Below are 23,526 nucleotides of genomic sequence, written 5' to 3'. Positions count from 1 at the left end.
TCATGGCTGGAGCCCCTGTTGGGCCAACTTGAGCATGCCCCCTGAATAATGGAGCAACAATGGCCGTTGAATAATGAAATTACAGTGAGTTCAGCCATGTTTTGTAGAGTTTAAAAACATATATGAATGCGGTTAAAAAGCAGTTTCCCATTTCAGATCATGCAGCTACTACACAGTAAATAAAAAAAATACTTTGATTATCTAAGATCAAAATTAAATGACACAGGAATTAAAAAGAAACTTTTCCTGGAGCAGAATCACTCAAGTCAACAGGTAAACATAATGCTAAATTTTAACCAAAAAAAAAGGATAAAATTACATTTTCCTTAAGTTTGACATTTCACATTTCATAACTTTTCTCCTACTTCAGCATCATATTTGCAAAGTGCCACATTTTCTGCTTCCTAAATTTCCTACTAAACCAATATTGAAACAGTGAGGTAGTCACAATCTGTTGGACACCCAAAAAGATTTTTGAGTCTTTAACCTACAACACTTTTTATCACTTTTTACAAGGTTTTTCTATACATTGAACAAAAAAAATGTGTGAAAGCCTTAAAATTTAGCTTGTTTTTTGTCTGAAAATCAAGCTATTGCAGAGATCTTTCACCTCGTCAGGTAAAAGTATTTTTTTACTTCTACATGGTTGCTGATACTGTCCCACCCACCTGTATGCTCCTTAGGGGTGCTGGTGACCAAAAAACTTGCCTTTGACATTGATGAGCTAAGTTTAAAAAATAAAAGACAAAAAATTCTTAAACTATCTTCCCAAAAATATTTTATTATTTTAAAAATCTCTCACTTTGCTGCAGAAAGTGAATTGATGTGACCTAAAAACCTGTTGCAGGACTGCTGCACTTTAGATTTGAGACGTGCAGAAAGAGCCGCAACCTGATCCAGAAGTTTTCCACAGAAAAACAGTGGCACTGAAGCTCATTTTCCTCTCCAAGCTTTGGTCCTGGTGCTCCACTGATCCATAAAACTCTCATTTCCAATGATTCAGCAATAAAAATGTCAGATTCCATCAAGGATGTAAAGTTAATTACTGTGGTAAAAGTAGATTTCGGGTTTTGGAAAAAAGGATTAAACAGAGAGGAAATTTCATATAATTCAAGTACAAAAAAATCCAAAGCAGTGAGTAATCCATCAGATAGAAATGATTTTTTCCTTTTGTAATGTCTCAGGTTGTGTGGATGTGGTGTTTAACAAGCTCGTCTTTGCAGCGTGCATGCCGACAGTCTGGGATTCTTGCCAGACTCCCTCTGGTTCCCCTTGGTGAAGTTTCTGTCGGCTGGAGTTTGCAGCTCTGATCCTGGTGAGAAGTGCCTCTCTGTGTTATCACATCTGTCACTTTACTGGAATAGGATGCCAACTGCCAGATTAAGTGTGAGAGAACATCACAGTACAGTTTCTTTGAAACACATTAATGTCACAGCATCTCCTAAAAATACCAAGTATTTTCTTACTGTCTGCACGCTTTTAGAGCAGATTCACTAGCCTCTCGTACGCCTGTCAAGTGGTTACTTTGTTGTGCAAATTAGATAGCTAATGTATGGAATTATTGCCATGCCAAAGTGTGTTTGGTCGCTAATTATTCTCTTTTGAAAGGGGAAAAATGAAGAAAAATAACCCGAATTGATTACTGGCAGCTTATGTGAAAGTAAAAGCTCTTTAGGCAGGGTTCTCAGCAGACAGCTCAGATGAAGCTGGAGTTCATGCATGAAAGCCTGAAGCTCAGTGCAATCATTCAGCTGCAGACACAGGGATCAATGAGTAAAGTCAGACGAGCGTGCATAGATGATCCTGGCTATTTCCTGGAGCCATTAGAGCGAGAGTGACTGAGAACCTGGAAAGAAGGCCAGAGTGTTTATGCCGTTCTCCAAAGCTGAGAGGGATAATTAAACTTAATAGCGAACAAGCTTGGTTCCTTGGGAACGAGTCAGATAAGAAGCCGATTGCGCCCCCCCTCCCCTGCTAACTGTTTGTGAGGGATGCTCTTAGCAACATGCAGGGAGGCTCAAAGGTGCAGACAGGCCAACTCAGCCTCCTTATAAATCAATTCAGATCTTGTTTTAGGTTCTACAGTTAGAGTTTGAGCATTTAGAAATGCTTCATCTTTGTTCCCTTTGCAGCAGTTCTGTGCATGCATGACTGCACCCTTCAGGTAATGAAAGGCTTTCTTCTGCTGTGCTTGAGTGACAGGTTTCATACATGAAAAGATGAGAAACCATTTAGGAATTTTGCATTGGGGCCCTTTAGGGCATGCTCCAGATGATTATAGGCTCAGTTCTATAAGATTAAGGAGGTGCAGCGACTGTTTTCATGTCAGACGACACAAAGGCCGCGCACTGGAGTGTACAGCACTGTAAAACCATGAAACGTGGAGGACGAAACGTCATTTAAGAGGTGGTAATGGGAACAAATTTTCACTAGTCACAATGCTTTTGCATTGAAAAAAACAAAACAATCTTCAGTGAGAGGCTTGATGATCTGCTTCAGAGAGCCTGAGTCACTCTCAACTCAAGCTCGAAATCGAACACGTGAAGGTTGAGATCTTACATTCTTTGGAGCCTGTTCCTCTTTGATGAACAGTTTGAAGCTGCAGCACCACTAAAGTCAGAGAAGAGGGCTTGTAATGGTTTCATTTGGTACACACGTTATCGTGTTTACACAGGAAATGAAGCTACGTGGAGCTTTTCAAACAAACAGCGAGGAAAGCTCAGGAAAAGTGCAGGACAGTGTTACATAAGTGAAGTTTCCCGAAGACTATCAATTTCAGGAAACAAAACAACCTCAAATTTTTTTCCCACAGATAAAACAAAAATATGCAAAAGTATGTATTTTTTAAAGTCAATAAGGCATTTTTTACAGAAAAACGTCAAGTCTGGAGACAAAATGAAACACTAATGAGTTCAACTGACTGCCTTGAACTGACTTGAAGTTAGAAATCTATATATAGAATATATATTTACGTATTTAGTCTGTGCTTGATAAAACTTGGCTTGAGACCAAGGAAACACACAAGAACACATTAGCTAAGTACGTAGTTGATGGGCCGTTGAGGGTGAACAAGAAATCACTTTAAGACCAACAGGACTGTTTTGATGGTCTGAATAGCTTCTAGTATCTTTTAAAAAGGATGCCTTTGTGGTGTTATTGTTGCCTTTCCATGAGCTGTCACTTTTCATATTGGCAAAAACCTTTAATCAACCTTTTACTGATAGTTGTTTGCCAATAAAATGCTTTTAATTTGTCTTTTTTTATGCAAAAGTTGCTAAAATGTGCAACTCAGTCATGTGACCACTTACCAATCCATCATTAAGAAATTGAAAGTGTCTCTTGTTTTGTTCTTTCTTAGCAGAGCGAGAAGCGGCGAGAGTTTATGTTCATTTTGGTGACTCCGATGAGCCTCAGTGGGGCTGAGAGGCCGAGTCCCGGGGTGACCGGGCACTCGTACGGCAGGTCCGAAAGCTCGTCCTTCTCCTCCAGCCCGTAGGTGGCGTCGTTGAGCATCCGCCGATGCAGGTGACACGTCTGCTCGATCTTCAGCATGTTTATGTCGCTCCGCAGCTGCATGAGCTGCCTCGCCAGCTGCTGGTCCTGCCTGCGCATGTCTGTCTGCAGATGCAAGCACGAGGACGAAAGAATGTTCAACCAAAAAAAAACAAACAAACGCAAGAAAAAAGAAGTACAATTATGGATCAATGATAAATTCTCCGCCTTGCCAGCTGTCCGTATTGATCCAAATTTCATTTGAGGGCCCCGCAAAACTGTTTGTGGCCCCAGACTGTGTGAGTCCACCTCCCATCAGTGGCGTTTTTGTGTACTCGCTCCAAACTCACAACCCCCAGCTGAATGTGCGGCGTAATTGAGCAGAGTAAAAATGATTACACCCGCAGGAACTCTGTAATTCTATTGTGGGAGGCACAAAAAACTCACACTGACTGACATGAACAAGATTCTTCTGGCCACTAATTGGACAGTGTGAGCTTTGTTAAGTCCTAAGTGGCCTAAGTAGCATGAAGTTTTTTTTTTTCCCCCTCAAGTGTTGGAACAGTGGTGGTGGAAATATGGAGGCAAAAACAATGAAGTAAAAACAAAAAGACTTACTAGTTCTCTTCTAAGCCAACTGAGAGCTTCATCGATGTTCTCAAATCTGTTTTTTAGTGGACTTGATGATTGTTTAGGCTGAATGTCACTTGCAGTCCCTTTGTGGACAGCCAATCTCCCATCAGCTCCCACTTGGACCGGCTGTTTTCCAGGTTCTGACCCTTTGAGCCTTTCTTCCCCCAGCTGGGCTTTCCACTCCAGGTAAGAGGGCCTCCTGGTCTCCAGTCTGAGCTTCTCTGCCAATGTCTTTAACGTCAAAAGGTGGTCGTCAGCCGATGAGCTTGCACCTTTCTCAGAGTTTGTTTCGTCTAGATCATTCGGCTGGTTCACCACAACCTGCGGAGCTGCGGCTGCATCCATTATGCTAAATGTAGAAAAGCTTCAAATAACAATAACATGGTCAGAGGTTTTCATTCATTTTTCTTTGGGTTTCTACTTTGTTTTTGTATACACAAATATTTATGGTGACGTGCAAATGTCTGAAAAGTCTATCTGCACCATAAAAAATCAAAACATCTCCCCACCTTCCAAATGTTTCTTCAAACTATTTTTATCACTTGCTTTATCAAATATCAAATGATCAAAGCTCAGTGGGTCACCTCCAGGATTCTCCTTTATTGGAAACAACTAGTTTCCGTAGCAACCACACATGCACCTTAAATGAATCTGCATTTTTTTTCTCATATCCAGTTCATAGAGTTTATTGCTTTGGCTAACCAGAAGAGACAGCAAGAAACTGGGGCAAAATTTTGTCAACAGTCTGATGTAACTTCACAAAAACACACAAAAAATGACCTGATTGTTGCAAAACAAAAAACAAAAAAAAAAACATCCAGCAAATAAAAGTAATTGAAGCATTAAATGATGGTCCGTTTCAATGTAACACTATAAAATACAACAATAAAAGGAATTGAAAATAAGTTTGAAAAAGTTGAACTTTCTTAGAGTTTATTGGATCCTTTGTACGTTTGAAAAAGCTCAAACCAAACTTGTCACCATTAAAGTCCCACTCCAATCGTCTTTTGATCTATTGTAAAATCGTTCCCAGAGGTCATTTAATTATAAATATGCTGTTTTTAGGCCAAAAAATAAAAAAATAAACCTGTGTCGTTTACCAGCACATAGTTTCCGCAGGATTCCTTAGAAATTCCCTTGGAGTTTAGGTGCAGAGTAAGCCTGCCTCCATTTCCCATCATCCATCTGTTCACACGCCCTCCCGGTAGCTTACAGCCCCTCACACTCCCAACCTAATATTAGCGGTGCAACAAAATTGACGAGCAATATGTTGTGTCTGGCATCTTTCTTTCATATCAGTTTATTTAGTTCTCAACAGCCTCTGTTATGAATTTGACACAAACCAGGAAGTACCAAATGTAGCAGTTTCTCCAAAGACCACAAGAGGCTGGTTACAGAACGGAGCAATTTCCCAATAACCCCTAAGCTAAAAAGCCAATTTTTTCCATCAAAACTAAATACATTTACCCTCTGTTTTTAATGTATATTGATATATTTTTCTAATCCATACAATTTGTATTAGATCAGTTCAAATGTATCCAGATTTAGGGGTGTCTCTTTGATTGACAGGTGGGTGGACCCAGCAGAGCTCCGAATTTTACTTTCCTCCAAATGGCTTTTTTAAGAACGGAGCAAATTTAAGTCAACGTGACCTTGACGTCAGCGATTATGTGTCCAGTGTCGATGGGGAGAACCTAAAGGTGACTGCATTAGCAAACGCACAATGTTTTAGTAAACGAAGCAAAGATGGAAATAAAGGACAATATTTCTTTATGATGATCAAATCTGTGAACAACTATTATTAATGATGTTATAAGAATGTAAAACATATTCAAACTCTGCTTTTCATGGTGTGTCTAATTTTTTTTATCGTTAAATTAAAAGAATTTCAGCAAAAACTGAGTTTGTCTAGATCAGTGCACAATTCCCATCCTTTTGGAGATGTAGAGGTTAAAATCTTATTTGTGACGAGAAAGAAGTGAAAACAGTGGCTTATCAGCATATAGGCTCATGAGAATGTTGTATTGACAAAATAAACATTTGTCTTGGAGAAATAGCACACGGAAATAGCATGTGTGTGTTAGCGACTTTTCTATTTCTTCCTTGTGGAAAGTGAACATCTGTGGCAGTGAAAACTGAAAACACCACGGATTCTTGCAAATTTGCCTAAAGGAACACCACCTCCACAGTCTCACTAGATCATAAAGTGTGTGTATTAAAACATAAAGACCTGATTAGAGAAATCATGGGGTAAATAGCTCTCACAGCTTGCTTAATGATGCTGCAAACATCAAGGGGCAACAGCTGACTTTCTGCTCTGTGTCCTCTTGTACAGAGTGATTTGTGCTCATTTATTCCACAATGGGCTCAGCAGATCAGCGGTGAAGTCACTGGCTTTGAATTTAATGACCACTTTTTATGTTCTACAAGGTAAAACAGTTCTCTGATTCTGCAAAGCAGGGCACTTATGACTCCCCGGGAGCGGATCTTGATGCTGATATTTAAGAGAGGCATTAAGGCAGTAGGGAAAATGCACGTTTGAAAGCATCTAAGACTTTTTAAGGGCTTTGCGTGTATTAACAGTGAGATTTGGATTGAATAGGAAATGCAGAGCTGCAAGTAAAAGCAAAATGAAGGGTTTGAAATCCTAAGTGAAACCTCAAATCCACCTCAAACTATCTGATATGGTAAAGTCAGCCCTTTTTGAACAGACTTGCAGACTGTGCTTCTTCAGCAGGCCAAATTTAACATACTGACTGTCAGATGCAGGCCCTACAAAAACATCACCAGGAGCCAAAATATGGTGAGGGCATCAGCCATCAATTCTCCTTCTGCTTTATTTCTGTTTATTTGAATTTTTTAAACAGTTGCTGTAGCATTACAAATTCATTTTGTGGTCCTGGAGTGGGTAAGATGCCAAAAAGCCTGGTCTGGGTGATCAGCTTCTAAGTCTACATAACAAACATGACCACAGATGACGTCACTGTTTTGGTTTCTCCAGTTTTTTTTTTTTTTTAAGAGAATTGTTGCTTTAGATTTGAGTGCATCCAATAGAAAAATTCAAAACCTCAAAACACCTTAAGTGCTCCCAGAATTTGTAACAACGATTTTTCATTAAAAAGTTAAAAAGAAATATTAATTTTAACACACAAAAAGTACATTCCATATACCTTTTTTTGATCAAACAAGTTGTCCATATTTAAGCTTCTGTTTAAAGTGTACCCATACTTTGTTTTTTCTTATAGTTCTGAAACGCTACAAAAAAGGGTAAAAGGCTACTTTACCTGAAGAGTCTCCCCGCAGACAGGCTCAACTTGGACGGCGCTCCGACTGTCACTAACCGCGCGTGCGCCGCTCCGTCGCTAAACAGAGCGAGGCGGTCCGCTTGTTTCTGAGCAGAGAGCTACCGGAGGAGGGGCGGGCTGTTCTTAAAGGCCAGCCTGTGGTTACGTCAGGTTCCAGAAGTCCATATTAGGCGCTCCTCTTCATGAAACCAAGGAGGAATGGACGGTCAATGCCTTCAATTCTATTCAACGTCTAGTTTTTAAAAAAAATTCTTGTTCGAAACAAAAACGTTTAAAAAACGCATTTGTTTTTAAATTTTATTTAAAATGTGCTTAATATGAAACAGCAAAAAATAAGTAAATGTTTATCAGTCAAAATCTACATATATGAAAACATGTATAGCATTAAAGTACAAATGTATAAGAATGACTGAATAAATAGGTATTTTAGTGCTGATTGTCATTAGAGTTTATAGTGCAGACATAAAAACAAATCAGCACAGGAAAAAATATTCCTGTTAAAAGTCATGTTGAACCTCCTGGTCTATATATGGGTTAATCTGACCAAAAAAAGACAAACATAACTAGTAGTCTGCAGTAGTGAGGCTGACCTCAAACATCAACACAGACCTTTTCTCTTTGAACTACTACAGATTCCCTCCAGACTTAAGAAAAAGCACCCAACTCAGATCCCTCATCGACCTCAAACCTGACCAAGTCACAAAAAAATAAAAAAAAGGAAACATGGCAACCACACCCTGGAGCAGACGGATAACGGATAACGCCAGAATCCAGGGATTTTACAGAGGATTCGACAATCATCACACACATTACTGTCAAATCACAGAATATTCTTACTGAGCTACTCCTAAAAACATCACGGGAGCTGACTTTCTTTTCACTACCAAAAGCAACCCCAAAAACAACAGAAATACAAAAATGAATAAATACAATTAGAAGTTATCTAAACATACAAAAACAATTCCTGAACTTTTCAAACTGAGTAAAGTGCTAAAGTGTTGAACGGTACAACCGTCTTCATACCTTCTTTTGATAAAATAATCATAGTAACTTTTCTGTCTATTACTTTTGACATTTTTTACAGAATTAGTTCTTCTAAGTCGTCGTCAAATGAAGGGATGGCACGGACAGCAGGTCGGCTTTCCTCCACACGCAGAGTGTTGACGGATGCTTGATGGGCTGGAGACCCTGAGCTAAAGTTGATCATTCTTTCCCGCCGTGAGGGCACGCCGTTTGTGGGTGGAGGGCTGTTGAGGAGCTCTGTTTTACTGTGAGGACTCAAACTGTTCCCAGTAGACCCAAACAGCTGCTGCATGAGGTGGGATTTCTTGTCTTTCACCACCTTCTTTTCTGTGTCTCTGTCCTCTGACCCTTTTAAACTAAGAACACCGATGCTTTCCAACGCTGGGCTCCGGTCCAGTTCTGGTGGAGGTGGAGGGAAGCCAAAGGAGGCTCTGGACGTTGAATGTCCAAACGACGGTGCGTAGCCTCCGAACGCTAATTCGTCAGTGGAAGTTTGGGACGGCGGCGTCCTGCTCTGTTTTTCTGCTGTGACAGTTCCACTCTCTAAACCCGGTTTTCTTCTTCCCCCTTCTCTGATTCCAGTGAGGAACCGACCCGTCTCCTCTGGTTCAGTGAGGCCGGTCGAGGAGGGGTTCCTCTGCGTCTGCACCAGGGGGCGAGGAGAAGGCTGGTCACTGGCGCTCCTTTTGTTTGGGGAAAAACTCAACTCGTCCAACCTGGAGTCCTGCACTCTCACACTTTCTTGGTCTATTTCTCTCATCTTTGCCAGCAGCTGCTCTTTCTTGCGTCGCACTTCGTCTGCTGCTTGCTGACCGGATAGGGACTCCTGGTTCCACCTCGCCACCGCTTCCTGGACATGGCCGTGCTTCCCGAAGGTTCCGTCTTCCTTCTGGTTTACCACTAAACCGGCCATCGTTCTTTTCTCTTCTTCATCCTTTTCTTTCTCCAAGCCTAAGAACAGAAAATGAGATTATTACTTTTCATTTGCTCTTAATAAACAGAAGTGTATTATTGATTTAAGTCAGACTCAGAGGAATCACACTGCATTTGAGTTTCCTTGGGTTTCATTCATCTCATTACCTAGCAACAGATACAAGCAGGTGTACAATTTGCTGAGAGCACGCTAGTGTGTGCACTAGGCCGCTCATTAGGGGTTGCTCGGCTCTGTTGTAGAAACAAGGGCATCTCCTTGTTTAACAAACAAATTCGGCTCAGGAAACAGACCAGAAAATGTAGAAAAGCCTTAATCAGAAAAAGATGGGGAATGTGTAGAGAGAAGAGAAACTGGAGCAACTCCAGCATTAGATCTTTAGTTGAGGTTAGAAGGAGTTTTGTTTGCACTTTTGAGAAAGGTGGTTGGCCTTTACCCTCTCTTAATCTCTTGGGCTTCTCTTCTAGAACATCAGATTCCAGTTTGATTTTGTACTCCAGGTCTTTGTCTTTTGCTTTTCTCTCCGTCTTCTGAGACGTATGTCTGTCGCCTTGGCCAACTTCCTGCTGACAGTGTTCGGATGCGAGAAAGAAGAGGATGATTTAGAAGCCAAAAGAAATAAAAAAATCAGAACGTTCCAGCAAAGTATAACAATAAAGAGCAGATACCTGAAGGGAAATGTATTCTCCAAGCTGCTGGTGACTTGCTTCATTGGCATCGCAGATGGCAGGGGGCGGCGTGGGAAAATCCAGACTTGACGATCTGTCATCGGTCTGAACGCCCTTGGTGCTGCCCGAGCTGGGAACTGTGGAAAACAAAATAAAAGTACATATAAATTCCTGTTACTTATGCAATCAAATAGCAATAATTTCTGAATTTTTTCTCTCTCTGTTTGTTACATCTTACTTTTACGCTTTGTGCCTCCGTCTGAGTCTTTCTTTGAGGCTTTCGCCAGGCGGTTGGCATAAATATTCTTGGCATCCAGATCTCTTTCTTTTTCCTGGTAAAAAAACAAAAACAAAAAAAGGAAATAGGACTTCATATAAAAAGCAAATAACGTTCTTTTTTTAAAACACAGTATACTGTACGCACATCACTGGTTGAATAAGGTCGTCACCTTAAGTTTGTTGGTCAGTCGCTGCAGCTCCTCCTGCAGAGTCCTGACCTCCTCCTGAGCGCATACGGTCTTCTTCTTCTCTGAAACTATTTGTCTTTGGAAGCTGCTGTTGGTGAGTTCCAGGTTCCGTTCCAGGTCCTTAAAAATAAAAAAATCAGTTTAGGGAAGAAAAAATTTGAGTTTGAAGACACCTTTTAGCTTCATTGTTGACAAACTTTTCAGCTTTATGTCATAATTCAGTGTTTTTCAACCTTTTCTGAGCCACGGCACACTTTAACCTTAAAAAAAATCCTGCGGCACACCAGCATCCAAAAATTTAAAAAAAGAAGGAAAAACTCATAGTCTGTATTGATCTACAGCCCCTCCACAATCTCACATGCATTTTTGAGATAATTTTTGCAGAAAAAGCTGGAAACTGCAGCTGTTTTTTTCTCTAAAAGATTCAATAAAAGTTAAGTTAGAAGATTTAAAAATAGTTTGATGTGTGTTCGTTGGTTTCAAGACGTTAACGACAGATCTCCTTGTGCCCTGTCACTCTCACAACCCAATGCATCATGGGAGATGTAGTGCATAAAACGGCCGGAGATCGGTTTTCGGAGCTTCATTGTTTTGTTCACTTGTTCCACAGTCTGATACCGGATTCTGTGGAAAGCTACACCGCTAAAGACGAGCTTTAGCTGGTATTTTTGTTAGAACTGAGCAACTTTACGAGCTAAATCGGGACAAGGAAGTGAAGACTTTAAGCACTTCTGATTGGTCAGACTGATGACATGTGATTAAGCCTTCAAGAATGATTGGTGGAGACAGTCAAAGGGACGGGACTTTTCCCAAATACAGCCGGAGCTGCAGCTGAATCGCGGTACGGTCATTCTTATCAAAATGTCTTTAATAAAATAAAATAAACGCAAAGAAAAAGTATTTTACGATCTTTTATATTCCTAACTCCTCAGTGTTTTATCAGGGCCTGTTTGGATGAACACAGAGCTGAAATCCTGGAGATGGGAAATGTTTTTAGATCAGTTAATGAGGGCAATTTTCCACGGCACACTTGACCATCTCCCACGGCACACTAGTGTGCCGCGGCACACTGGTTGAAAAACACTGTCATAATTCAATATAAAAATACTTTAAAATTTTAATTTTAACTGGAAGTTGAAAAAAATCTACTCTACAAAATAAAAGTTTTCCCCCCATAAAAATCTTTCAAAGGTATTGGAATTGCTTTTGTTAAATTATTGAGCAGAGATAGAAAATCAACAAAGAAAATATGGAGTTATTCTAGAATACTGGATTTTAAAAATCTATTTAAAAAAATGTGAAACAGGAAATCACTTCATTGTTTTGGTGATAAGATGGAAAATATGTAATAAAACAAATGAAAAGTATGGATAAATGGTAAAAGACCCAAATTTTAAACAAATATAAACATAATCCTTCTGTGTCTTTTATTCAAAACTCCATACTATGTTTCATACTGTTGGATGAAAATAACCCCATCAAATTTTGAATGATCACACTGTGATGACTTTACCTTTATCTTCTGCTGTGCTTCTTGGGTTCTTATTTTCTCTTCATCCAGCCGGCGACTTAGCTCGTCTCTGGTTCCAAGTTCTCGCTGGTCCACCAGTTTCTTCAGCCGTGCAATAGTGGCCCGGCTCTTTTGCAGCTGCTCCTCGGCGTCCTTCAAGCGCTGCTCTGACGATCGCTCCCGCTCCTGCGTGCGCCTGAGTCTCTCTCGGAGAACGTGGATCTCATTGGAGTGGCGTGACAGTAAAAGGGAAATCTCACTCTCCGTGTCGTCGTAATGCCGCAGAGCTTTCTCTTGACGCACTTGAAGCTAAACAAAGAAAACAAGTTTTAGGTTGGTTTATTATCACAAATGTTACCTGTGTGTGTTTTAAATCTTTTGCAATTCACACTCAAAATTTTCCGCTACTTTTTGTAAACTAAAACAAAGCCAAATATGAGAGAGATGTACCTGTTTGAGTACTCGATTTTCCTTCTTTAGATCCTCCATCCTCTGCTGCAGTTCAGTCAGAGCGTTACGCAGCTCATTGATCTTCAGGAGGCGGGCTGAAAGCATCCGCTTGGTCACCAGGTCCAGGTCTTTGGGAGGTGATGACTCCTTACTTAGAGATCGGGTTCCCCTGTGAGGCTGCTGGGTCAGGGGAAGGCCACCTGGTCGGGGGGGACGAGACATGCCCCAGCACCCAGGGGCCCCTGCAGCAAAGTTGAAAGAAACACAAACCTTGTCTCAGTAGATTAAAAACTCAATTACAACACACATGCTGAGAAAGAAATGAGGGCGGTGTTTGCCACATTTAGATTGAATGGAAATTGAAGCTGACTGGAGAAAGAAATGCCTTATTTTACTTAAATCACTTTTTTGGAAGCTAGAATTTTGATCAAAACAATTATTTGTTTGCGTCAAAATCTGCTGCTTTTTCTGTCCATCTGAAAGAAAATGTCAAAGTGGCCTTTTACTGCCATCAACTGGAGAATAACGTGTATTAAAACTGCTGCTTTGAATTTGATTCCTTAACTTAAACCCAGCTCACTCACCTGCCTTACGGTGAGCATTTCTAGGGGCTTGCTTTGCTCTCATCCCTTGTGGTGGAGTGGGTGACGGAGTGAGAGAACGTGACAACGAAGAGAGCGAGCGCTCTGAAAGGGTGTCCTTCTCATAGCCTTCGGAACAATATGAGCCATCGCTTCTTCTTTCCTCTTCATCAGATATACGGTCCCGATCTGGATCTGAGTTCCACCTTCTTGTTTTGGATCTGCTGTTACAGGAACCATTTTTCTCATCCTCATTATGAATCCGGTCTTGAAAGCTGTCTTGATTATCTCTTGAGGAAGATGCTTTGGACTCTTTGGATAAACTCTGACGGGACATTCGACTTTGATCCCGGCTGTCTTCATAAGGGTCAGGTGCTTTTTCAGACTCCATGTGGTCCCTATATAAAGTAATAAAGAACACAAAACTTCCTTTAAAGTTATATTTTTTTCAGATATTGATGTAGAATTCAGAAAAAAACCAGGACTTTCCTAACTAAACTAAATATTTGCATTTTTGTAAGAGTTTTTTTTTTTTTTACTTACAAAAAGAAATGCAAATAAAAAGAATACGAACGTTTTTTCTGTAACACAAATTGAATTAAAGCTGACTGTTTTATTTTTCCAAGGTATGGATCTTGGTCACAAAGAAAAAAAAAGAATACAACATAACACTTTCTGGATGTTCTTTCATCAAATTCAGAAGGCAAATCCTGACATTTATTCACACTTTTGCATAAAAGCATCTTTGGTTTTTAGCATTAGTGGTTCTATCATTCAATAAATGAATGGTAATAAAATGCATAGGTCGTGCAGTCACCTGGCCCTTTCCTAAGCGCTTAGTTAAATAGAAACACTTCATGGAAATGCATCTATGGCAACATCAGTACACAGGGCAACGTCACTACAAATGGAAATGAGCAGAAAAAGTGTTATACTAAACGCAAAAGTGCTGTTAAAAAAATTCATTTAACCTTTAGTTACATTTAAAGGCTTTAACCAACTCTCCATTTAGCACAAAATAATGAGGTGTTAATTACAAAAACCAGATACTTTCATGTCAGACCCCTGATGCTGGTTTGCAAAGATCCCTTCATTAAAACTGTAATCTCATCTTTTAAAATAAATATGCACACATGCCAGAGGAATTCGACACCCACCATATTATCTTTCGTGTTTTTCAAGCTCACTGACGTCTCTTAATATTCGCCTGAATTGTTTTCAAATTCTTGATAATCTCAGTCGTTCCAGGACGCTGATGGGTGCTAATAATAAATAAATACAAATAAACGAAGCACGCGCCCTGACTGAGCGACAAGTTGAACAAACTATCCTCAAATAATACAAACAAGGGTACTCTAAATTAGGTTGTTGTAGTAGACCAAAGCTAAACAGAAATGTAGTCTCAGTTAGACATTACCTAATGTCTCCAGAAGGATGATCGGGGTGCGGGATGGGTGACAGCCGTTCGTGCTAGCATGGCAACTGCAGGAAAGAAAAAGGTCAAATATTCAACAAGTGAGGGTAAAGCAATCACGTCTGTTACTACGATTATCTCTGCTTTATTCCTTATGTAAAAACGTTCGCTGAATTTATTTTAAAACTAAACACGAAGACAAGAGGAGCCAAAAAACTCCACTAGCTAATATAATGCTAACAACTTACTAGCAAGCAAATTCAAACTACAGCTGACTTTAATATCATAATAGGTTAGCCGGTTTAGCGTGTATATAGCCATAAATGCATTTAAAAATGTCAACTTTTGTCCCAAATTTGTTAAAACAGGAACCCCCCATCGAAAACGTACCTGTTTCGTTTCCGTAAACACTTTTTATGATGTATTCCATGCATGCAGCCTCTAACGCCGTACCATGGCAACCACCTTTTACATCACCCAAGAACAACCAGAGTGGCGCTGTTTTACCAGGTAAAGAACACGGTACACGTTTTTAACATTACAAGCACAATTTGTTTTGGTAATACAGCAATGCACAAATATGTTATGTTGTATAAGCAGTAACCAACTAAATGTTATTCCCAATTACCTGCTTTACCGCCGAAGAGTTGAAGATTACTGCAAATCAAGAAAGCGGAAATTAGGTTTCTTTCAAGCTAAAAGCGGAAACAATAATTCCAAATTCATTTGATATTATTTCCACTATATAGATATATTTAATTTGATTATTTTTAAACCTATCCGAAGGAAGGAGACAATGCACAGTTGAACGCAGAACCATAAACATTTATATAACAGAAACCTGATGTTTATGGTTTTATTTTGAAAGAATCACCGGAACCATTAGCGTTCAATGTGACGTGTGTTGCATGTGTTTAAAGAGCGTCTTTAACTATCACAACACGAGTACACGTTGGTTTACCCTGTCGCATTTGAATTCTGGGGAAAAGGTTCTTTCTTTAATTATTTATTAATTCAATTGTGTGTTGATATTATTTAGTCTGTAATACAAACACGGCCTGGCGGCAAGAAACTGTCAGTCGATTGACAGAAATTAAATTGGGATTAAAATGGTCATCAGGGTTTACATCGCCTCATCCAGTGGATCTCTCGCGGTGAGTGTTTGCAAACACGTGAAACGCGATTGAAGTTGTTAAGAATTCCAGGTAATTAAATGTTTTTTTTGTCAATCTCTGACGTATCAGTCTAATATAAGTGCGTAAACAGACTGCCTTCCATCATCATATAGGGGCGATGCCCTGACATTAAACAAAAAAATGTTTTAAAATTCACCTTCAGATAAGACATGATGGAAAATATGCCTTTTTTCAACGTTGTGTGCCTTAAACTTTATATGAAACGTTAAAATACTGAAATCAAAGCTATAGTTGTGTGTGATGCTTTAGTATTTTTGTTAATTAAAGTTTTGTGCTTTGCACATTAGCATATTTAGAGTGGCAACTCACTAACTGAAGAAAAGTCAGAAAAACTGCCATTCTTTCTAGCAGAACTAATACTTTTTTATGTTTTAAATGCCAAATAGATTTGCAAGATGGATATTTTAAGAATCAGGGGAAATTTTAATTTTACTTCCTTCATCTGAACAGTTTTAAAAGATTTTGTTAGAACATTTCAACAAGTAGCATGCAGAATACTCAATGTTTACATTTTCATTGCTGAGCCTTTGGGATTTTTTTTCTTTAAAAACTGCCTTTTAACTAAAAAATGAACATATTTAACCGGTTAAATAATAACAAAAGTTAATTCAATCAGCCTGTGTTTTAAAGAAGAATGTAATCCTGTTGAAGTGTCTCAGTAAATAACTGTCACATGACTTTGAAAGAATCCAGCTGATGTGAGTGCAGTCAGAAAATCCTCAAACAACACTCCTGCGCAAATGCGTAAAGAGTTAGATAATATTAACAATGACTTAGAAAAGGACATAAGCAATAAGTGTGTTTAAAAAAGGAGATATTTTTAGGTCCATGACACACATTATGTTCAAGTCACACACAAAAAAATGACACACACACTCAGTTAAATACACTTTAATTTGTCAACCATTGGAGTAAAAGTAAATAAAACATGTCAAAAACACATTTGATAATTTAAAAAAAAAGGAAAACCCACCCAAAATACCTACAATAATAAAATTCTGACCAAATGTCGGTTTCATTAAGACTGTAAGCAGATTAGTGGAGCATAAATTATCAGCACAGAATGGATAGGATGCAAATTAGGTTAACCCCTACTCTTGAGCAAATACATGTGTCATGATGAGTCTCATCATCGTTTTTTTGTGTGGCTCCAGTAATGAATGAAGGCTTTATATCATTGTTTGTGTGTGTGTTTTTTTTTTAAATAATATGGGCCATTAAATTGAACTATAACAAAGCATAATGGTCAATTCTGTGGAAAAATGTAAATTATTTTGGTTAAAAATCCTTTTTAGATTAAAAATAAACCCACGCATCCCGTAAAAAAGTAAATGAGTGACTGCTATATTCTATATTCTTGTTTAAATTTTTGTTTTAAATGCTTGTCTTGGTCTGTCACCTCTGTATGTTTATCTCTCTGCATGACTGAAGGATTATCAGCCTCTCCGTTAATCCCCATAACTGAAAGCCGTCACAAACAATACACAAACGCATGTATGATTTAAACATTTGGAACATTCTGGAAGCGGTCATACTGACCAGTGAAATCTCCATCCATACATGCTTTTGTGAACAATTAAGAACATGTTCTGACAAATTTTCTTCAGTCTTGAAACCTTTTTTCCATCATCTGAAATAGTACTTTAAGTAGCAGAACACATATTTTGAGATGATATTGCTGTCCGAAACATAGTGTCCATAACACTTGGTAAGTTTTATTTTTAAGTTTTACCTCATCAAACACAACATTTCTCATAGAATGCCAGAAAGGACCTAAACAGAAGAGACAAAAGAGATTATTCACTATTTAACTTTAAATAATTAGACACTTTTTTTGTCATACATGTCTGTTTAGATACAAAAATATGAGGTAAGAGACCATGGCCCCCCATTATTGATTGTTTATTGGATTCTCATAAATTAGGATTATTTTACTCCTAATCTCAGTACTTCAAATCTAATTTTCAGATAACCTTTATGCAAAAATATAAAAAATATTTATTCTCAATTACAACTTTAGAAGACAGCAGCGATACATTTTAAGGCACTTTGGTGGAATAAATCTGGAAGACAAAATCAGTGAACTAACAAACAGAATGGGAACACAATGCATTACGAATCCCTAATAATTTAACAGCTTCCTGTGTATGGATGCTCTAGTGTGGACGTTTTTTTCTTCTATTTTTTAACTTAAATGTTTTCTTTCCCACGACATTTCCCAAGCTCCCACATGCAGTTTTAATCACAGAATGTCCTGCAGATCAGTGCTTTGGGGAGCTGTGTCCACGCCAGATTACAGCTGGCAATATTGTGTTTATGTCCATGTGGCGCATTTAGAGATGTGCAGTTGTGTGCAAGGATAATAACCTTAAAGTGCACCACTGACATTACCATGCTCTCTTCCTTAACTGGGTCAGTGTTAAAATCATTGCATTGTTATTCCACTTCTGTCATGTAGAGCAAGAATGTTGTTGTGTTTTGATTTTGTTTTTGGTCATACACATTTGAGGCCATTAAAAAGAAAAAAGAAAAAAAAAATCTGGGTCATTCTTGACCCATAATAAATCATTTTAATAATATTTCTGCTTTGATTTCTTGAAATAAATCATTTCCAAATAAAAAAAAACAAACAAGAAAAAACAATTTAGTCCAAAACCACACTTAATCATTTAATTGTCATTAAATCAAAAATACTTTTCTTTTTTATCTTTGAGTGTGTGCCATTTTATCTGTTTATAATTAATTATATCCGCTTTCAGATTCAAACCTAAGCTTAGTGTTCAGTATTACTGCCTGTAGAGGAATTGCATATTCCATGTCATATGTATGCATTTATACGGGACTCTTAATCAGACAGTTTCTGGTTTATTTATGAAGTTTATGAGAACCGGCAGACTTTAAAACATTTGATTGGTCTTAATGGGACATGTCAATATTATAGAGCTCCTGGTTGAGTTTAGAACAAGTGTTGGGCATCAGCTGGGAAATGTATTTATTGAAAGTACAAACATTTTGAAAGTCAATCCAATCTCCCAGCGAGAATAACTTTATAATGTTGAGAGGATAGATACAAAATGATAGTATGATAGTAATAATTTTTTTTTCTTAACTTCGTCCAGGTAAAAAAGCATCAGCAGGCGGTGGTGGGCTTCCTGGAAGCAAATCGAATCAACTTCCAGGAAGTAGACATCACCATGCAGGAGGAACAGAGACTTTGGATGTACCGCAACATCCCCAAGGATAAGCAACCAGAGAGGGGCAACCCACTTCCTCCACAGATCTTCAATGAGGATCATTACTGCGGTGTATGATGAAAATTAGATTCTAGAAGTCACAGTTACACCCATAAACATCATTGAGGCATATCTGATGAAGGGATACATTTATAAATAAAGCTAAAAAAAAGCTGTGTAGATGAAACTAGATTTTATCAGAGTGATAAAAGTTGGTGTGAAATATACACGTTAAATATAAAAACAGGAAAAAGTAGACATTTGTATGCATAGAGAAAAGTTAATGTAGTTTTACTTGTAAATTCAAAGTTATTTTACCTACCGGTACCTCTATGGCTAAAAGCCTTACCACCTTCCATCCAAACAATTGAAGTCAGGTTTTTCTGTCCCCATTGTATGGAATTAAGCACATAGGAATGCAAACTGTCTTTATAAACATTTGTGAAAGAAGGAGCTGCTTTTAGGGGCTCTGCGTATGTCTGTGATAAGATGTTACCTGTGCATCAAATCTAGTCATAACATTCCCACACTTTGAACATTTCCACTCTCTAAAGTGTTTTTATTTAAACCAAGATTGGTAAAATAAAAAAGTGGTCCTTCAGATTAGACCCACAGCAGGATTCATGGAGGTTGATGGGATGTTCTCATGGCTGAGCAGTTGATCCAAACTAAACATCAGCATCCTAAGTGTTGGATGGAGTCATGTAAAGCTCAATGCCACTGGTCTCTAAGCAGGGGAGGAGTATTATTTATTATTTGAATGTGCTTAAAGTCACTCTCCCATCATCTTTTGATTTATTTCAAAGCTATTCCCAGTGCTCTTTTTTAAATTATATTTGCCCATTTTAGCCAACATTTTAAAAAAAAGTGTGTTGTTTTTTAGGACATAGTTTCTGCAGAGCAGCAGGAGTTCTTTAGAAATTTGGTGCAGAGTAAGCCTGCCCCCATTTCCGATCATCCATCTTTTTAAACGCCCTCCTGCTAGCTAACAGCTCCTGACACCTCCAACCTAACGATACGGGTGCAACAAAAATGGAGAGCAATATTGGAGCCATCCAGCCGTACAGTTTTAAACCAGATCCCAGCTCAGACGGGGAAAACTGAGACGTACATGGATCTTTTTGTCTATAAGTAGATGCATCCAAATGGAGTGGAGCGGGGAGCATGACGACTGTAGGGTCTACGGCACAGCTACAGGCTTTTACAAACGCAATTTTTTCATCTACTTCTCTTTCCCAACTCATTTTGAATAAATACAATGGTAAGAAAGGACAGTTTCAGAAAAATACAACAAGAACATTTTAATGATTGGGTCTTTAAGCAGGGTAAGATAGAAAACATGCCGGACAGTGTTCCCTGAGGATTTGGAATGGGAAACACTGCGTTAGAGGGACACCTTCCACTTGTCCATTTGATAACTTGATGGATGGGTCAGTGTCAAGAGAAGATGATACTCATCTGACTGTGTAGTTTGGTGGAGAATGAGTTACGATATGGAGCTGTATTTTTGGAATGCAACCCAGTTTTTTAAGATGGGTTTGTTTTTTTCTTCTTCTTTTTTTGGTCAAAAAAATTTTCAGAATTATTCAGCATGCCAAGAGATCAATGCTTCCATCTTTTCAGAAAGAGTTTGGGAACACCCTCCTCGTTCACAGTTCACAAAGGAAGGTCTATAACGACGTGGAAAAGCCTTTTGGCGTGGAAGAGCTTGACTTGCCTGTATTTAATCCTGACCTTAACCTGATCCAACACCCCTGGGAAGAACTGAAGCAAAGACTGTAGGCCAGGCCTCCTGCTTCTTAGAAAATGAAAATGGTCAAAAATTCCTATTGGTACGGTCCATAATCCTGGATAGCCAGAAGAGTTGAAGCTGCAAAGGGTGGGTTTATGTCCTGACACCATATAGACTAAGAATGGGATGTAAATAAAAGGCAGATGAGCAAATACTTTGAACAGTTTGATTTACGTTGGTGAATCGAGCAGTTACAGTCTTTGAGTTTATGTCCTCGTCTGAGATTGCACACAGCAGAGTAATCCTGTAGTAATCCACTTCCATGGATCGGGCAGATTATCTGTCCTGCCTTCAGTTACTCTCACTGACAGTCCAATGAGTTTCTGCACTGTGTGTCTGAATGCATTTAAACAAAAACATTATTCTTTTTCCCTGTAAAAACTAGCATTGAAACATGGAGATCATCAATGCAATATCTCTTTTTCTTGTCTGTTTTCCTTCAGGACTATGAAGACTTTTTTCAGTCAAAGGAGAACAACACAGTGTCTGAATTCCTTAGACTCACTTGTCATCAGACAAAAACAGTAAGTGAACGTTCAAGCAAAAATGCACAACAAGTCCTTGTGGTTTAAGGAAGATCAAGGAGCAACTTATTTGTGAATTGAGAGCCCAAACTGGGATAAAAAAGGAAGTAACGTCAAAGTCCACGTGTTTTTTTCCTCAACATTATTCTTCCAAATGGGTTTAATTTTTTAATTTGGTTTTTTTAAATCAATTTGCCCAAAAAAATAAAAATAGTAATCAGTGAAGATCAAGGTGGTGCGATAGCATGTCACATTCAAATTCTGTCATTAGAATTGTTACATCAAACCATAGAAATGTAGTCTAGATTTCTGACCATTTGATTTTATTTCTTTTTTGTCCTTTTTTCCAGGATTCAGCCTCTTAGATCAAGTGGATAATTTGTATTTGCCTGGAAACCTCAAAACCCCTATCACTTTCTGTTCCTTATTCTTTGGACAACTTCAGCATTTTTTCTACCCATTTTTGCTCGCTGATGCTGCCAGGACCTTTTCTGAATTCACTTATTTTTCTCAAGTGTTTTGCTTTAAAGACTGAAACTAAGGAGGATCCCCTTCACGGTGGCGGTTGCCTATAAACACTGACAAACGCTGTGACCATAAACACTTGCTTTCTGCACACAGTTTGTAGAAAATATGAAAAAAAGCTTGTTGCAGCAGCTTTTTTGCTTCACTGCCCTTTAGATGCTGATAAATAAGTGGTGGGAGATATAATTGGGTGCAGCGCATCACGCCTGATTACACAATTGCTTGTTTGCATTCAGTTTCCACCATGATTGTTAGGTTTCTGAGGATTCACCTCAGTTTGCGGTTTTGATGGTAGCTGTTGGGCAAAAGACCACCTGACAAAATGAAAGGAGCCGATACTTTTGCCATTATGCTTGACTGCAAAACTATAAATCTAACACTAAGAATCAATTATGAACAGAATTGCCAGCTTTCACCCTTAATTTGCAGCAAAAAGCAGTCTGACAGTATGTATTTTTCAATGCAGAAACAGTTTTAGCTTCACCAAAACGAACTGCATAAACTTGACCTACAGTTTCTGTTTATCACATGATTTTCTGTGATGGAATGCCAGGCTTTTTATTAAAGAATTAGTTACCATCTGGATCAGAGGCTACAGCTCATTCCATGGTGCTGTTATATGTTTCATCTGTACTGAAAATTCATTTTTTCTGTTTTGCCAAATATAAAAAATGATCACATGACAAAGATATGCGCTGGCTGCCATGTTTAGATTCTAGAAGAACAAAAAAGCAGGTGTAAGTTCTTTGAACTTCTTAGTTTTCTTTATTCCAATGTGAACGTTATTGCTATTTTTGCTCATTTGACTTCTTCATTGTTGTTCGGCTAAGAGAACATTTTATTTTAAGCATTTTGCTTGTAAACCTTAAACAACAATGGATTTTTTTTAATACTTTTTTTTTTAAATCAAGTTTTTGTTTTATACATTTTTCTTTTTTGTTGTAAAAGACTTGTGAAAATTGCAATATGTGTCATATCTCTGTATTAGTCTATTTTGTGTTGTTTTGACCAATGAGAAACATGTTCGGAATACCCATTGTAATCAAAGCAACGTTTGACAAGGACTGTCTAGTGATTCATTAAAAATAACTGGTTTGGTGAGGAGCAAAAGAGAACCACCAAATAAAAAGGTACTGAAGTATATTTTTCATAATAAACTTATTCCAAAGCTAAAGGTTTACTCTTTTTTTAGCCTCTATCTCTGTCTCGCTCATGTTAATTTAACAAAAACTGTAAAATAGAATTTCAAAAAAATAAAGAAACATCCTAAAATAAAACTATTTTAACAAAACAGGAGTATCAATCAAACACTTAAGGAAAAATCAAGGAAAGAAATAATCATGTAGAAATTTGTTTCTGCATTTTTGTGAAGGGACCTCAATCCACATTGCTTTGAAAATAATTTCCCCCCAACATAAGTCCTCAAAGATCCAGTTGTAAGTTGTTGTTTTTTAAGATCTGGCATTTCTTTAGGCATTGCAATCGGTAGTATATTTACTTTATGCATGTTTGTAGAATTTGTTATGTAGGTTTGGGTAAAATTTTCGTGCCAGTATTTTTTTCTGGATAGTGTTGTAGTTACGACACTTTGTACACAGAAAAAAATTGAATCATTACCCTCCCGCTACCATGCTTGGCAGTATTAGCTTGGTCTTTATTAAACTCTGAGAATGTTAAAGATGGATATAGGAATACTACGTAGTAGTTAATAAAGTACTATTTTGCTGGTTAACCTTAAACAACAATTGATTTTTTAAACTTTTTTTTTTAAATCAGATTTTT

The 23,526-nt window shown here is 38.2% G+C and overlaps 3 protein-coding genes across 8 annotated transcripts; 1 reads left to right on the top strand and 2 right to left on the bottom strand.

Moving 5' to 3' along the window:
- Positions 1 to 761: 761 nt before the first annotated feature.
- On the bottom strand, positions 762 to 7,548 carry fam167ab (family with sequence similarity 167 member Ab). 4 transcript variants are annotated; one of them, XM_020714467.2, is made up of 4 exons: positions 7,410 to 7,548; positions 4,111 to 4,489; positions 3,309 to 3,618; positions 762 to 1,372 (listed from the first exon to the last, which is right to left on the bottom strand). In XM_020714467.2, exons 2-3 carry the CDS (start codon positions 4,468 to 4,470, stop codon positions 3,355 to 3,357), a joined length of 624 nt encoding a protein of 207 aa, XP_020570126.1. In that variant the 5' UTR covers positions 4,471 to 4,489; positions 7,410 to 7,548; the 3' UTR covers positions 762 to 1,372; positions 3,309 to 3,354. The 4 variants fall into 4 exon arrangements, with proteins under 4 accessions (XP_020570126.1, XP_004083739.1, XP_078799192.1 ...); XM_004083691.4 differs by having other exon boundaries at positions 762 to 3,618; XM_078943066.1 differs by having other exon boundaries at positions 762 to 3,618; positions 4,111 to 4,474; positions 7,410 to 7,546.
- Positions 7,549 to 7,713: 165 nt separating this feature from the next.
- On the bottom strand, positions 7,714 to 14,940 carry lca5 (lebercilin LCA5). Of its 2 annotated transcripts, none has more exons than XM_004083830.4 (10): positions 14,865 to 14,940; positions 14,478 to 14,542; positions 13,064 to 13,458; positions 12,480 to 12,721; positions 12,033 to 12,338; positions 10,502 to 10,639; positions 10,291 to 10,384; positions 10,053 to 10,189; positions 9,821 to 9,950; positions 7,714 to 9,404 (listed from the first exon to the last, which is right to left on the bottom strand). In XM_004083830.4, exons 3-10 carry the CDS (start codon positions 13,449 to 13,451, stop codon positions 8,509 to 8,511), a joined length of 2,331 nt encoding a protein of 776 aa, XP_004083878.1. In that variant the 5' UTR covers positions 13,452 to 13,458; positions 14,478 to 14,542; positions 14,865 to 14,940; the 3' UTR covers positions 7,714 to 8,508. The 2 variants fall into 2 exon arrangements, with proteins under 2 accessions (XP_004083878.1, XP_011490089.1); XM_011491787.3 differs by having other exon boundaries at positions 9,821 to 9,947.
- sh3bgrl2 (SH3 domain binding glutamate-rich protein like 2) lies at positions 14,854 to 22,918 on the top strand. 2 transcript variants are annotated; one of them, XM_011491786.4, is made up of 4 exons: positions 14,854 to 14,984; positions 18,790 to 18,975; positions 21,139 to 21,219; positions 21,570 to 22,918. In XM_011491786.4, exons 1-4 carry the CDS (start codon positions 14,907 to 14,909, stop codon positions 21,582 to 21,584), a joined length of 360 nt encoding a protein of 119 aa, XP_011490088.1. In that variant the 5' UTR covers positions 14,854 to 14,906; the 3' UTR covers positions 21,585 to 22,918. The 2 variants fall into 2 exon arrangements, with proteins under 2 accessions (XP_011490088.1, XP_004083740.1); XM_004083692.5 differs by having other exon boundaries at positions 14,977 to 15,628.
- The last annotated feature ends 608 nt before the right edge of the window (positions 22,919 to 23,526 follow it).

The sequence above is a fragment of the Oryzias latipes genome, chromosome 24, assembly GCF_053564925.1.
Source record: "Oryzias latipes strain Hd-rR chromosome 24, Olatipes_Hd-rR_3.1".
Taxonomy (NCBI): Eukaryota; Metazoa; Chordata; class Actinopteri; order Beloniformes; family Adrianichthyidae; genus Oryzias; species Oryzias latipes.
This window is presented reverse-complemented; position numbering and strand designations above follow the sequence as displayed.